Source organism: Schistocerca gregaria, chromosome 5 (genome assembly GCF_023897955.1).
Source record: "Schistocerca gregaria isolate iqSchGreg1 chromosome 5, iqSchGreg1.2, whole genome shotgun sequence".
In the NCBI taxonomy this organism is placed as follows: Eukaryota; Metazoa; Arthropoda; class Insecta; order Orthoptera; family Acrididae; genus Schistocerca; species Schistocerca gregaria.
The window spans coordinates 427,490,503-427,505,127 of record NC_064924.1 but is presented as its reverse complement, the minus strand read 5'-3'; the positions used below and the strand labels follow the sequence as shown (position 1 = coordinate 427,505,127).

Genomic DNA, 14,625 nt, shown 5'->3' with positions numbered 1-14,625 from the left:
TATATTCCTGATAATAACTTTCCTGAAATCATTAAAAACCTCAATTCTCTCTCACACCAGTACCAGTTATGAGCACTTCCTACAGGGTCAGGAAATATACATACTTGTATAGTGTATAAAATTAGGAAGGCCAATGTTGGAGCAATGGGACCAAAACCAATAAACAGCTAAATACCAGCGTGCCAGTTTACATTTGTGGAGGTTTCTCTTATTTTAGTGTTCTTCTCCTGTTATCAATTGGCTCTGTAGCTGATTCTGCTAAAATATGCTTGGGTGATGGTGCTTGTCTGGAAGGTTGCTGGTTCAAATACTGATAGTGGAAGAAATTTTCATTGCTTGTATTCAGCTGACACGGGAGCAGACGTGGTGGCAATATGGTTCCTATATTCGATGTCAGGGTCATACATTGAATTCCAAATCTTTCTCTAGTGAGAGCCTGCAACACTATTGATGGTGGTCTACCAGCCAGAGTGGGACATTGTGTTCAGCAGCACCCTTGGGCTTTTTCAGGAGGAGTAGACGATGTACCAGCCCTGAGCACACTTGCCCTCCTCTTGTCACCATACAACACAAACATGACACTATACTATACACACTTATTCTAATCACCCACACTCAATAGCTAGATTTATAACATGACACTTTTAATGATGGACATGTGCTTTTTGTGCAAAGGAAGAAACAGCTTTCCTATTAAGCAGCTATGCCCTAATATGAATTTAATTTACTCAACTCAAGATAAAACAGATGCAATGGACAATTTATCCTGCTGGCAGTCGTGTCAAACGGTGACTCCACACTTTATAAAGATGGTTGTCAATCATAATTATTTTGTACATAACTCACTGCCGTCATCCAATAAGACATGCTATTTGCTCTTTGTTCTTTTCTGGTCTTCAGTCCAGAGACTGGTTTGATGCAGCTCGCCATGCCACTCTATCCTGTGCAAGCTTCTTCATCTCCCAGTACCTACTGCAACCAACATCCTTCTGAATGTGCTTAGTGTATTCATCTCTTGGTCTCCTTCTACAATTTTTACCCTCCACGCTGCCCTCCAATACTAAACTGGTGATCCCTTGATGTCTCAGAACATGTCTATCAACTGATCCCTTCTTCCAGTCAAGTTGTGCCACAAATTTCTCTTCTGCCCAATTCTTTTAATACCTCCTCATTAGTTATGTGATCTACCCATCTAATATTCAGCATTCTTCTGTAGCACCATATTTTGAAAGCTTCTATTCTGTACTTGTCCAAACTACTTATCAACCATGTTTCACTTCCATACATGGCTACACTCCATACAAATACTTTAAGAAACGACTTCCTGACACTTATATCTATACTTGATGTTAACAAATTTCTCATCTTCAGAAACGCTCTCCTTGCCATTGCCAGTTTACATTTTATATCCTCTCTACTTAGCCCATCATCAGTTATTTTGCTCCCCAAGTAGCAAAATTGCTTTACTACTTTAAGTGTCTCATTTCCTAATCTCATTCCCTGAGCATCATCCGACTTAATTCGACTGCATTCCATTATCCTCGTTTTGGTTTTATATCCTCCTTTCAAGACACTGTCCATTCGGTTCAACAGCTCTTCCAAGTCATTTTCTGTCTCTCACAGAATTACGTCATCGACGAACCTCAATGTATTTATTTCTTCTCCATGGATTTTAATACCTACTCCAAATTTTTCTTTTGTTTCTCTCACTGCTTGCTCAATATACAGATTGAATAACATCGGGAGAGACTACAACCCTGTCTCACTCCCTTCCCAACCACTGCTTCCCTTTCCTGTCCCTCAACTCTTATAACTGCCATTTGGTTACTGTACAAATTGTAATAGCCTTTCGCTCCCTGTATTTTACCCCTGCCAACTTCAGAATTTGAAAGAGAGTATTCCAGTCAACATTATCAAAAGCTTTCTCCAAGTCTACAAATGCTAGAAATTTAGGTTTGCCTTTCCTTAATCTATCTTCTAAGATAAGTTGTAGGGTCAGTATTGCGTCACGTGTTCCAACATTTCTATGGAATCCAAACTGATCCTCCCCAAGTTCGGCTTCTACCAGTTTCTCCATTCGTCTGTAAAGAATTCATGTTAGTATTTTGTAACCATGACTTATTAAACTGATAGTTTGGTAATTTTCACATCTGTCAACAACTGCTTTCTTTGGGGTTGGAATTATTATATTCTTCTTGAAGTTTGAGGGTATTTCATCTGTCTCATACACATTGCTCATCAGATGGTCGAGTTTTGTCAGGGCTGGCTCTCCCAAGGCTGTCAGTAGTTCTAATGGAATGTTGTCTACTCCCGGAGCCTTGTTTTGATATAGGTCTTTCAGTGCTCTGTCAGACTCTTCATGCAGTATCATATCTCTTGTTTCATCCTCAGCTACATCTTCCATTTCCATAATATTGTCCTCAAGTACGTTGCCCTTGTATAGACCCTCTATGTACTCCTTCCACCTTTCTGCTTTCCCTTCTTTGCTTAGAACTGGGTTTCCATGTGAGCTCTTGATATTCATACAAGTGGTTCTCTTTTCTCCAAAGGTCTCTTTAATTTTCCTGTAGGCAGTATCTATCTTACCCCTAGTGAAATATGCCTCTACATCCTTACATTTGTCATCTAGCCATCCCTGCTTAGCCATTTTGCACTTCTTTATAATCAGCAATGAATAGATCAGTAAACAATACATTCTGGTGCTGTGTAATTGGAAAAGTGTTTCTTCCCTTGCACAAGAGGCACTTGCCCATCATGAAATTGTCATATTATAAATGTATCTGTTGGGTGTTGGTGACCATAATAAGTGTGTATAGTATAATTTGATAATTTGTTGTACATCGTGCAAACAACAAATAATTTAATACAAATAGCAACTAAATTTTGTGACAAATATGTTATAGTATAAATGGTTGCCTCACATCTAATTGTTGCTGTTGTGCTTGTTTTGGAATAGTGAAAGCAATAGTAGCTTTTTAGAGCATAATTATGTTTTGCCATTGTAGAAAGCTGTACCAGAAACTGTAACAGCTCTTATATATTACCTTATGTGAAATTGTGAGATATTAGGAATAACTACTAAATTTATAAATAGCATATACTTTCAGTAAATGTAATGTTTCAACTTATACTTACTCTTAAACAGTTTCATGCAATGAGCATGAGGAGACCTTTGGCCTCGCAAGTTTCATCGACACCATGCAATTACTATGAGCCCCTCAAGATGAATCACTACAGGAAAACATTGTGGGGAACACCAAATGTTGGACAACAGAGGTAACACTCCTTGACCTTTTTTTCTCCTGTTGTTAGTGATCTGACGTCAGTCTTCAGCCTATTTCCATATATTTCTTCAACTCAGGTAATAGAATGTTGTAATTCCATTGCTCCTCTTGTATGGTTCTCTTGCTAATCAATATCGAGAACAGAGTTTATGAGTCTATACAAAGAGGTCTGTAGCCACTGGAATGATCCCTTATATAATAACGGTATGTTGTTTTCAGTAGTACTGGTGGACTGCTGGAGAGCTGCTACACAAGTGTGATTGATTCTATTCACACCATTCACTAACTTAACAGAAAAATTGCTATATTGTTGAGTCTGTTTAAAAAGACTACAGTATACAAATCTGCTGTGTTGCTGGAAAACTGCTATAAATGCACAAAAATCTACAGGACGTTAATGTTTGTTAAAAATGTTGACAGCATATCATCACTGCAATAAAGTGTAACATAATTTAGGAGTAAAAGAGACCACTCACCAAGTAGCAGAAGCATTGATTCAACAGGAACACACCAAAGATAAAGAAAACTTGGTATCTTTTGGAATAAACATAGATATTGGAGCACAGAGTTTTAATATGTGGTATGAAAATCTCTTTAATATCTCTTTTTACAGTTATCACAATGATACATGTTGTTTTTCATATTAATTTTCATAATATTATCACTCAAATTGTTTAAATTAGCAGCTCCTTTGAAATTAGGAAGATATTTTAAACTCCAACATTAAATATTGTATGTATTAATTAAACATAAAAGTATCATTGTTTGCTCCTGGTGAAGGAGGTTTCTAAATATATTACCCATCATATTATTGGAAATTGAAGTAATATCTTCAAAGGAAATCTTCAAGAACATCTAACATAAAAGTGTATTGTTGCACAGCAGATACAGTTCCTGGATGTGCATATATTTTTTTTAAATTATTATTTGGCACAGGTGGCAGCAAACCAGGTGTGGCTCATGCCATATATCATAACTGGTATTTGGGGCACTCAAAGAGTATCACTGTTGCAGATAGCAGAGCACTTTAATACATTTTTGTTCTGAATCATAATGAAGGGTTGCATATGATGCAATATGACACACTATCACAGCATTCTGTGTGCTTTACCGCTCGGAGTCATATTGTATAACATCAGAGCTTAGCCACTGCACTGCATCCCAGCACTGACAGAAAGTGTGAAGGTGGGAGGAACTGATAATCATTGAGAGATCATGGTATGGACAAGTTCACAGACACCTAAGGATAATGACAGCAAATAACTGCATTGCCAGCCAAGACAACATTATGTCTAGCTTCAGTACCCCAATTCAGGAGCCTTAGTCTCAGTTTCTCATTATCCCATCTGCATCTCTAATTCCGATGGAATGACAGGTAATCTTGTTATTTACCAGATAATGTGGTTGCTGAATTGTGATGTGCTGCCTGAGTGAAGACTTCACCTCTAAGACAGCAGCCAGGCTGCTGTAGTGAAACTTAACCACTGCAGCTCCACCTGCTGCTTGGTTATCTCCATGGTTGAAGAAAGATGTGGATAAGCCTGGAACATCCCATGGTAAAGGGTTGCGTCAAGTGACTGCAAACTACCACCTTCAGCCTGTTGGGTGGGTACCTGAGTACTGCCTCCCTGGCTGTGCATGGTACCATCTCCCTTGCCGTATGCTGTGTTGCTAATTTCATGGCACCTGCTGTCTATAATATGCTGTTGGCACTTAAGCGCTTATACTTTGAGAATGCTGGGGCTGGGGTGAGCCCCAGCAGGATTGCACCTGCAGACTCCTGTTGCAACTGTCTGTATGACATAGCTGTTGGGTCCTGACCTGCAGAACTGCTGGAGCCAATAAAAGTGCTGCATCCACATTCCTTGTCACACTAGAGTGTGCAATTCAACAATGTCTACAATATTACTGTCATCACCACAGCAGCTTCACTCATCTTGCAGTCAGCACTTCACACAGTACAGGATGGTGACTTTAAGCATTTTTACCTTGTAACTGGCCATTTTCATTGTGTAAGTCATTGCCAGTGGTGGATAGTAGGAGCATTTATTTAAATCTGAAGGTAACGATCTTACAGATATGTGAACCTCCACATCTGTCTAGTTGTAGGATAAGTGTTGTGCGTCATATTTTACACCTGTCAGGAGTACTCTTCACAGTCCTTCTTGGCATGAGTTTCCAGGCACAGTTACTGTGCCAGCCATATGTTTCATTTGTCAATGTTCGGGTCATTTAGAAGGAGATTGTAGTGAATGTAGGTGGCCTATCATGTGCTATACAAACTAGACTAACTTATTGTATTATGTACTGTTTAGTGTGATCCTGGTGTTCATTTCCTTTTGAACTGTAATTTCCTTTATAGTTTGGGCAGTAGCATTAGAAACACATACTGAAAATACAATTGATTCTGTCATTACTCTGATGGAGCACATCATTAGGTTCCAAGCAGCACTAGAACAGAAACATGGGGAACTATAAGATTAAAAAGACCAAGCACAGATACTAGCAAACAGTGTAAATATGCTTAAAATGATATAGTCTATAGGGGCACATAACACAGCCTTACAGCAGAAAAGAAAGGTTGAAAAGGGGATGACTAGTGTTTGCTGCTCCAGATGTTCTTCAGAAGAGTGAGGAAGATTGGGATGCTTGGCGGATGAGGCACTGTGTTAGGAGTAATACACATTGTCATTATGAGACAGCAGGATGAATTGTGATTGAAAAGTGCTCATCTGAGATGTCATGAATCAAAGGTTGTGGAAGTTCCTGGAAGTATATTTTACACATAAAGTTCTGGCACAGTGGAAGCATTGGAGAGTAGTATATAGAAGTATCTGCTCAAATTTTTCGTGAAAATGCGGTGTCTGAGGCACCCGAAGTGTCATACAAAATACATATATGCTGTACAGAAGCAAATGCATGTGTGAGTAGCAAAATGGATGATCATGGTTTAGATGCAGTAGTACCTACATCATTGAGTGATAATGGTTGGTGTTTTGGGGCCACAGAGCCTCAGTCAGATGTGCAACTGATTTTTATGTCATGCAGAGTGAAACTGCAGAAGTTGCTTTTAAGATGGATACTATGGAAAATGGACAGAAAGCTAAAGAATGGCAGCTAACTCTAAATATAGATAAATGTAAATTAATGCAGATGAACAGGAAAAATAATCCCGTAATGTTTGAATACTCCATTAGTAGTATTGCGCTTGACACAGTCATGTCGATTAAATGTTTGGGTGTAACATTGCAGAGTGGTATGAAGTGGGACAAGCATGTAATGGCAGTTGTGGGGATCCCTATCAGGTCGGATTGAGGGAGGGCATAGAAGCAATTCAGAGGCAGGCTGGTAGGTTTGATCATCACGCGAGTGTTATGGAAATGATTCAGGAACTTGGATGGGAATCTCTAGAGGAAAGGCGGTGTTCTTTTCATGAATTGCTACTGAGGAAATTTAGAGAACCAGCATTTGAGGCTGACTGCAGTACAATTTTACTGCCACCCACTTACATTTCGCAGAAAGACCACAAAGATAAGATAAGAAAGATTAGGGCTCGTACAGAGGCACATAGGCAGTCATTCTCCCCTCGTTCTGTTTGGGAGTGGAACAGGGAGAGAAGATGCTAGTTGTGGTACAAGGTACCCTCCACCACACACCATATGGTGGATTGCAGAGTATGTATGTAGATGTAGAAAGCTATTGATAATGTTAGTTGTGTTAGAAATTTTGTGGATGATGGAGTGTAAAAACATTTATTTCCTAAGGATGCAGACTTGTGACCACTTGGGGTTGCGCTACTTTCTCCAAAAGGGGGGAGGGAGGAAGAGAAGAAGTAAGAGTAGTGTTGTAAGGCTAATGATTGAGCCAGCAAGATGGAATCCTTTGATGAATGTTTGCCTGAGGATAAGGGTAAATTTGATGATGGTTGCAATGCTATAGGTAATGATTGTAAGACAAAATATTATGTATTTGTTCTTAAATGCAGAGTCAAACACTAGGAGACATTGTTTCAGCTGAAAGATACATCTGCAAGTGAGGCAACACTGCTAGGGCGTATTATCACAAAAATAGTACCACCTTAACTGTGTACTCCATCACCAAGAGTCATTGCACATGGTGAAGTGCTGAAGAGCACGAATAAGTTGATTATAAAAAAGGAAAAGCACAATAAATCATGGCATTGCAAGGTGTAGTCAGTCTGTAAGTAATTGTGCAGAAGGTGAGGGAACTAGAGCTATTGACCAGTATATTGTGTGGGTAGTACTGCAAGTAGTTGTTGTGTAAGCATAGTTCTAAGGAGAAAAAAAAGAGAAAAAGTTTTCATTCAAAGGCAAAGTTCCAGATGATATACTAAAACAATTGGTTAAAAACCACTTGTTAGAATATGTGTTTCTACTACTAGCATAGCCGTGTTTCTTATATCAACTTTTATACTGTACATACGCTTGAGGTGTAAAGCTGCCAGCCCTCTTGACCTACCTTTGAACCAAATTTCTATAGAATGTCTTGATGCCATAACTAAGAAGTGACAACTGCAACCAGTTGTACTGATACACGTAAGTAGATTATAGCAAGTAGAATGAGAAAGATCTTGATCGTATTATAGATAAATTCTAAATTTAAATGGGAAGAAGTAATGTGTTTATCTGTAAAAGTGATCTGCTTAAAATAAAGTTGTTCTAGGGTGACCCCAGAATGAAACTCAGGATGAATTGTTTGATGAAGGGGGAGGAGGGGGGCGGGTGGTTGTTATACAGCAGAACCAATTACTGGCACTCATATAAATTTTTAAAATTATTGCGTGGTGCAGATGGCAAAAAACCAGATCCAGATCATAACATGTGTCACATTCAGTATCTGGGGCATGCAGATAGTGTCAATATTGCAGAAGGTATGGTGGTGCTCATAATACATTTCCAATTGGAGCCAAATGGTAATCAAAGACTGCAAGTGGCACAGTATGACAGGACCCATTATGTCACTCTGCTAGCCAAGGCTTGCAATATGGAGCCATAACATGTAACATCAAAGCTCAGCCACTCCAATGTGTCCTGGCACTGACAGAAGGTGCAAAGGCAAGGGCAACTGACAATAACTGAGACATCGTGGTGCAGACAATTCCACTCACAACTCACTATAATGAGGTCAATGACTGCCTTGCCAACTGTGATAATGTTACATCCAGCTTAAATACCCCCTGTCTCATTGTTTAGCCTTCCCATATATATTTCTGATTCTGATGGAATGACAGTCTCACTAGTTACCATATAATGTGGTTGGCAAATCATGATGTGCTGCCTGCGGCCTGAGTGAAAACTTCGCCTCTGAGGCCGCAGCCAGCTGGATGTAGTGGAACTTAGCCACTGCAAGCTGCAACTGGTGTTTGGTCACTTTCATGACTGATGGAAGATGCAGATGAGCCTGGGACTTCCCCTGGTGAAGGGCTGTTGCAAGTGACTGCAAACTATCAACTTCAGCCTGTTGGGCAGGACACCCAAGTACCACCTTCCTGGCTGTATACGGTACGTTTTGCCTGGCTGTATGCTATGTTGCTGATTGGGGTTGTAGGCTTCTCTCTTCGTGACACTGACCACACTTGATATCCTGTTTGCACTCACCTAAGTCTCTGAGAGTGCTGCAGCAAAGCTACACAAGTTACCAGTGAGCCACATCAGGCCTTGCCTGCAGACATCTGTTCCAGCTACCTGCACAACATAGCTGTTGGGTCCTGACCTGCATAACAGCCAAAGCTGACAAAGCACTGTGTCTACGTTCCTTGTCGCACTAGAGTGTGCGGTTAAAACATGCCTTCCAGCATGTCAGAGAAGACAGTCCATCAGTCCATACTGTGAAATCACAAGCAATAAAATATTTCCAAAAAATGCTGTTTAACTGGTGCCTTATAGTGTGTCACAGTCATACCATCCCAGCTCCTGAGTTCGGCCTTCTGCACATGCAGCATCAGCGTCTCACCTACTCAGCCTCCATGCCCACTAAAAATTCTGACCGAAGGGATGACCACTACAGTATACACAGTGTGAGTGAGTTCTAATGACAGAACCAAGTATAAGTTAACAAAAGCAAAATTTTACAAACAAACTCATTAGTGATGATGATATTTGGTTTATGGGGCACTCAACTGCTCAGTCATCAGCACCCGTACAAAGTCCCAATTAATTCACAGGCCATTTTTTTGCCCAGTCCAATCCATTCACTGTCACAAATGATGATGGGGATAGTGATGAAACGATGAGGACAACACAAACACCCAGTCCACGGGCAGAGAAAATTCCCAACTCGGCTGGGAATCAAACCTGGGATGCCATGATCCAGAGGCAGCAACATAAGCTGCTATACCACGAGTTGCGGACAAACTCATTAGTACTTCTTGCTTTACATGTAGTAATAGTTTTTCCTTTGTGCAGTTTTAAGTGCTGAATTTATCCGCCACATATGCATGACACAAATATTATATTAAACAAATTTCCCATAAACAAAAATTTATGTGTTCAATGCTGTTGTTGAAAATTTTCTGTGTAAGTCCCTAGGAAAAGAACAAATAAATAAGTACATAAATGATAGCTTACAAACATGTAAAAGATAGAACTGAATTTCAACTGTATGTATATTTTAAGATTACAAAAATTATTTTCAGAATGTTTCAAAGAACTAGCAGCACAATGGGCTCACTTCCAAGAATGTTCCAGACACCTTTCCTGCATTCCTGTTTTCCAGCGACCATTTCATGTGGTGATTATCATACTGACGCTCATGTTCAGTACACAGGGCAGGAGGCAGAGAAAGTTGCAGCTCCACTCAGCTCAGTCTCTATGGAAACTAACCAAGAAAGCAATTTTGAGGAACCTGCAAAAAGCTGAAAATGGTTGCCATATGATCTTGTCAGATGAAAATCAGTGAAATGTTTGTATAACTCTTGGACAGCTTCCACACTTAAATCAAAATCAGTTTTTATTTGTGTTTGTGACAGTGGTTTCCTTGCACATGAATTTATACCAGATTTGTGCAACTTCTTACAGCTTTTCAAAATAACAGATCTGATTAGCAACTTTTAAGTTTCATCTGACTTAAAATAGAATGTTACATTCTGTTTTTACATAAATAACTTGACAGAAAAGTGTTGACCTGAATTAGGTAGCAGCTTCTAGAATTTTTAGTTTATAAAAAGGTAGTTTGACTTTTGGGCATTAAAAAAAGTATTTATATTTAAATCATAGAAAATAAAAGTAATGTAAAATAGCATATACTAAATTTAAAGAATATCAAGTAATAATTTAAACCAAAATCATGTTGTAACTCAGCCAATGCACAAAAACATAGCAGTGTTTACATTTTCCTCTGAACATAAATATTTCTATTTCTTGTAATATGATTGTCAGTGTTTCAACCCTTTTCTAACAGATCTAATCATTTTCATGTTCTTAAAATTGTATCCAAAATTATATATAGTATTAGAAATTGTGTTCAATTCTCACTTCTGTTTAAAGAAGAAGAAGAAGTATAGTAAGTGTATTCTTGAAGTGACAATAGCATAAAACTATTATGTGATAGTAATTAATGTTAGAGATTAAAGTAATGGTATTAAAATCTGTGTTTACATCATGGGTTGTGGGATGGGAGGATAAGAAAAGATGATATAAAATTGATGCAGGCACGTTGTTACATTTAAACTAGTTTAGGTAATAATCTTGTCATTATCATTAAGCTTTTATTCTAAAAAAAAGGTATATCAATGGAATACACAGTGTAATTAAGTTAATTTTAAATTTTCTCCTCCTCCTTGCCATTATAGTTCAGTTCTTTCATCTTGGCGGTTCGCGCATGCCCACCCAGAGGCGGGAGATTGCTGCATTGCCAGTTGCATGCGCCAAGTGAAGCAGCGCCATAGTATAGTAAATAAATTTACGTTTAGGAGGGAGCGCGCAGTTTATGAAGTACGGCCACATTAACCGTTTAGCTGCTACAGAGATGTGCTCCCTGCATCCCGTGCTGTGCTTAATTTTGTCATCACTGCACTGCTCGCCTGTGCAGAAACATGGATTTTCGATTACTTTGACACACTTTGTCATTCGATTTCACAAAAACTGTTTGGCCAAAGAATTTGATTTTTATACATCTTCTTGACTGATACCTTCCACCATAAATGACTTAATTTTGTTTCGATGTTCAACACAGTTATTGTGCAGCATTAGATGTAGCAAACCATTGCACGAAATTTTGAAAGAGTTTGCAGAGGTAGCGTATACTTTCCGTATCGTTGATTTTAGTTGCCACTAGAAATTCCAAAAAATTACATTCAAACGAATAATATTCATGAAGTAAGACACTTCGATATTGTTTTTAAATAAATAAAATATTGAGCACCAAACAAGGTTTGCACTCAAAGCCTTTTGCTTAGCAGCTAAACACTTTAACGCAGCTCATCGTTCATTATCCTTCCCGGAGGACTTAAACATATCACGCAAAATACCAACAAACACTGCTGGCATGACTGTGCGTTACTCACATTTCATCTAAGTACAATAGGAAATAAACAATTACCGCTGTTCTTTATTGCGAAAAAGCAGTTAGTAAGAATTATACAAAAACCTTTCCTTGGTATCGCCTGAATTAGGAGGCTTATTGCTTGTTTGGTTTAATTAATTAATAGAATATGGAGCAATTGGTATAAAGAATCCTTTTTCCAAACTTTCTATAAAAGAAAGTCTGCTATCAAGACGTTGCTTTTGTTCAATTACTTTATTTATGACTGAACGTTACTCGTCTGTGCTCTGCACTGCAGTCGAGCTCTGGCCACGTCGTTCTCTGTTCATTGGCTGACTGTGTTTTGTGATGTCAGATGCGCAGAATGAACTTAAACACAGCTGCCGTCATAAATGATGTCATCTTGTTACACTTTCTTTTCTCAAATAGCACTGTGCCATCTTCAGTGCAATCACCTTTTGTTATTGCTGTTTCCAGAGGACATTAAATGACTTTCATATTATGAAACTGTGGATTTACAGCAGTTGCAGATTGTTTAGGTAAGCCTTTGGAGAGCATAAAATATATTACTCTCGTGAAAGGTCTCATTTATTTGGTGACAACTTTGAAATCTTTTATTATTGTGTGTAGAACCATAACTAGGCAGTCACCTGTAATTATGCATTTGTACTCTTTTGGGAGCACCTGTTTGCACAGTAGGCCAGTTTGTTATGCCTGTGTGTTACCATATGTGCAAAATAAGATTTAAATGTATATGTTTCGTATTCTCACATGAGGCAGTTGAGCTCCAGTTCATGCGGAAGACTGTTGGTACACACTGTTTCATTGGCAGCCACCTTACCAATGTAAATTCACATGTCTTCAGCCTTTATATTATTTTGTTTTTGAATACTGAGGTTTGATTCTGGAGATTTCTGTTCTTCAGATGAGGATAAATGTTGGGGGGGGGGGGGGGGGGGGGGAGTTGAGTAGAGAAAGTAGGATTGTGGGGCTTTTAATCCTGTTTTGTATCATTTGTCATTTACCTTACAATGGCAAAGCAATATGAGTGCAGCAGGGTGTATACGTGGGCAAGGAAAAAAAATTCCTGGATATCCCATTTAAAAAAATATACTTTTTCCCGTGATGTGCAACATCATATATGCTGCATCTTTTCATATTATGCCAAGAGATACTTGCAGACCACTGGCGGCGCCAGATGCTGCAGTAGGTGTAGCAGTGTCCAGTGGTGGTGGCTAACCAGAAGTTCTGCCAATGATGGTCTGTCTCGTGGGTGGGAGCAATAGGAGGCGAGAAAGTGTTGCAGCACCTGTTCCTGTGTGTTGGTAGTGTGAAGCTTGGCCATCTGTTGCTTAAAAGTGCATACAAAGCCTTCTGCTTCCCCATTGGATTGTGGGTGAAACAGAGCACTTGTTAGATGAAAAATGCCATTTCATTCACAAAACTTTTCAAAATCACATGAACTGAACTGTTGTCTGACACAAGTACTTTAGACAAGCCTCCTATGCAAAATATGGAGGACAATGCTTGAATGGTGCTATGTGATGTGTAGAAGTCATGGGAACTTGCTAAAAGTCTACCACTATGAGTCAACGAGTTTCCAAAATGGTCCTGCAAAGTCAATGTACACTCGTTGCCATGCCGATTGAGTCTTAGGCTAAGCTGAGAATGTCTGTGGCTGAGTGCATTGGTTTTCCACTTGTGCGTGATACTGTGATATCATCTGTTCAATATGGGCGCCCATGCTCTGCCAAGTACAGAGCCGTCGAGCTCACTGTTTAGTGTGAACTATTCCCGAATGTCCTTGGTGGACAATCACAACAAATCCTTTTGCAACACTTTGGGAATAGGCACACACAATTGTCCCCAGTTATTTTGAATTAGAATCATGCCCTATTGAACTGAAAGGCTATGCTGATGTGCAAAATATTGGTGCACAACTGAGTTCTGGATACCATTCAACGAGCAAGGCCAAAATGTGCCAATGTAACGCCACAAAATTCTTTAGATCAGGGTCTGCTTTCGTGACCTGTGCAATTTTTCTGTAGTGCAAGGGAAAAGATTCCAGCAGTTCAGAGCCCTGCACATCAATTTCACAACAATATGTGGCAGATGCATCAAAATCAGAGCCTGGGCCAATCAGAAGGCGAGACAAGGCATCTGCATTGCCACGCTTTGCCGTAGATCTATACACAATTTCATACTGATACTGTGAAAGCAACAAAGCCCAACACTGCAATTTTTGAGCAGTGTGCATAGGAACTGGCTTTGACGGATGAAACGAGCACTACAAAATCTTGTGATCTGTCACTAAAAAGAACTTGCAACCATACAAATAGTGATAGAATTTTGTCACACCATGCACAATAGCGAGATCCTCTTTTTCTATTTGAGAATAATTGCACTGAGTTTGAGTGAGCAACATTGAGGCATAAGCAGTGGGTCTGTCTTGTGCACCAATCCTATGTGAAAGCACAGTGCCAACTGCGTAGGAAGAAGCGTCGACTAGCAAAACTACTGTCTTGGCAGGATCAAAATGCACTAAACAGCTGTCACCAAGCAAAGCGTTTTTGAGTTTCTCAAATGCGTCTTTACTGTCTTTAGTCCACACAAAAAGGCACGTTTCTGAGATGCAATATATTCGGAATCTGAGCGGCATTTGGTACGAATGGAATGTAGTATGTCATCCTGCCTAGTACTGACTGCAGTTCAGACACATTGTGAGGAACGGGCAGGTCACAGATTGCAAGCAAATGAGATTAGAGGGGATGCACATCAGGACTGTTTATCACATGACCTGAGTACTGCAGTTCAGTTTGAAAAAGTCACGCTTTTCGAG

General features: G+C 39.4%; 1 protein-coding gene across 5 annotated transcripts in view; it reads left to right on the top strand.

Moving 5' to 3' along the window:
- Positions 1-11,126, top strand: part of LOC126272862 (uncharacterized) — a 65,289-nt gene extending 54,163 nt beyond the window's left edge. For 2 of the 5 annotated variants that reach the window (XM_049976078.1, XM_049976080.1), the window contains exons 5-6: positions 3,146-3,276; positions 9,940-10,948. In XM_049976078.1, coding sequence (XP_049832035.1) covers positions 3,146-3,276; positions 9,940-10,162 — 354 coding nt within the window. In that variant the 3' untranslated portion in view covers positions 10,163-10,948. Of the gene's footprint in view, positions 1-3,145; positions 3,277-9,939 lie in introns of all 5 variants that reach the window. The other 3 variants (XM_049976079.1, XM_049976077.1, XM_049976081.1) reach the window with 3 other exon arrangements.
- Positions 11,127-14,625: the final 3,499 nt, after the last annotated feature.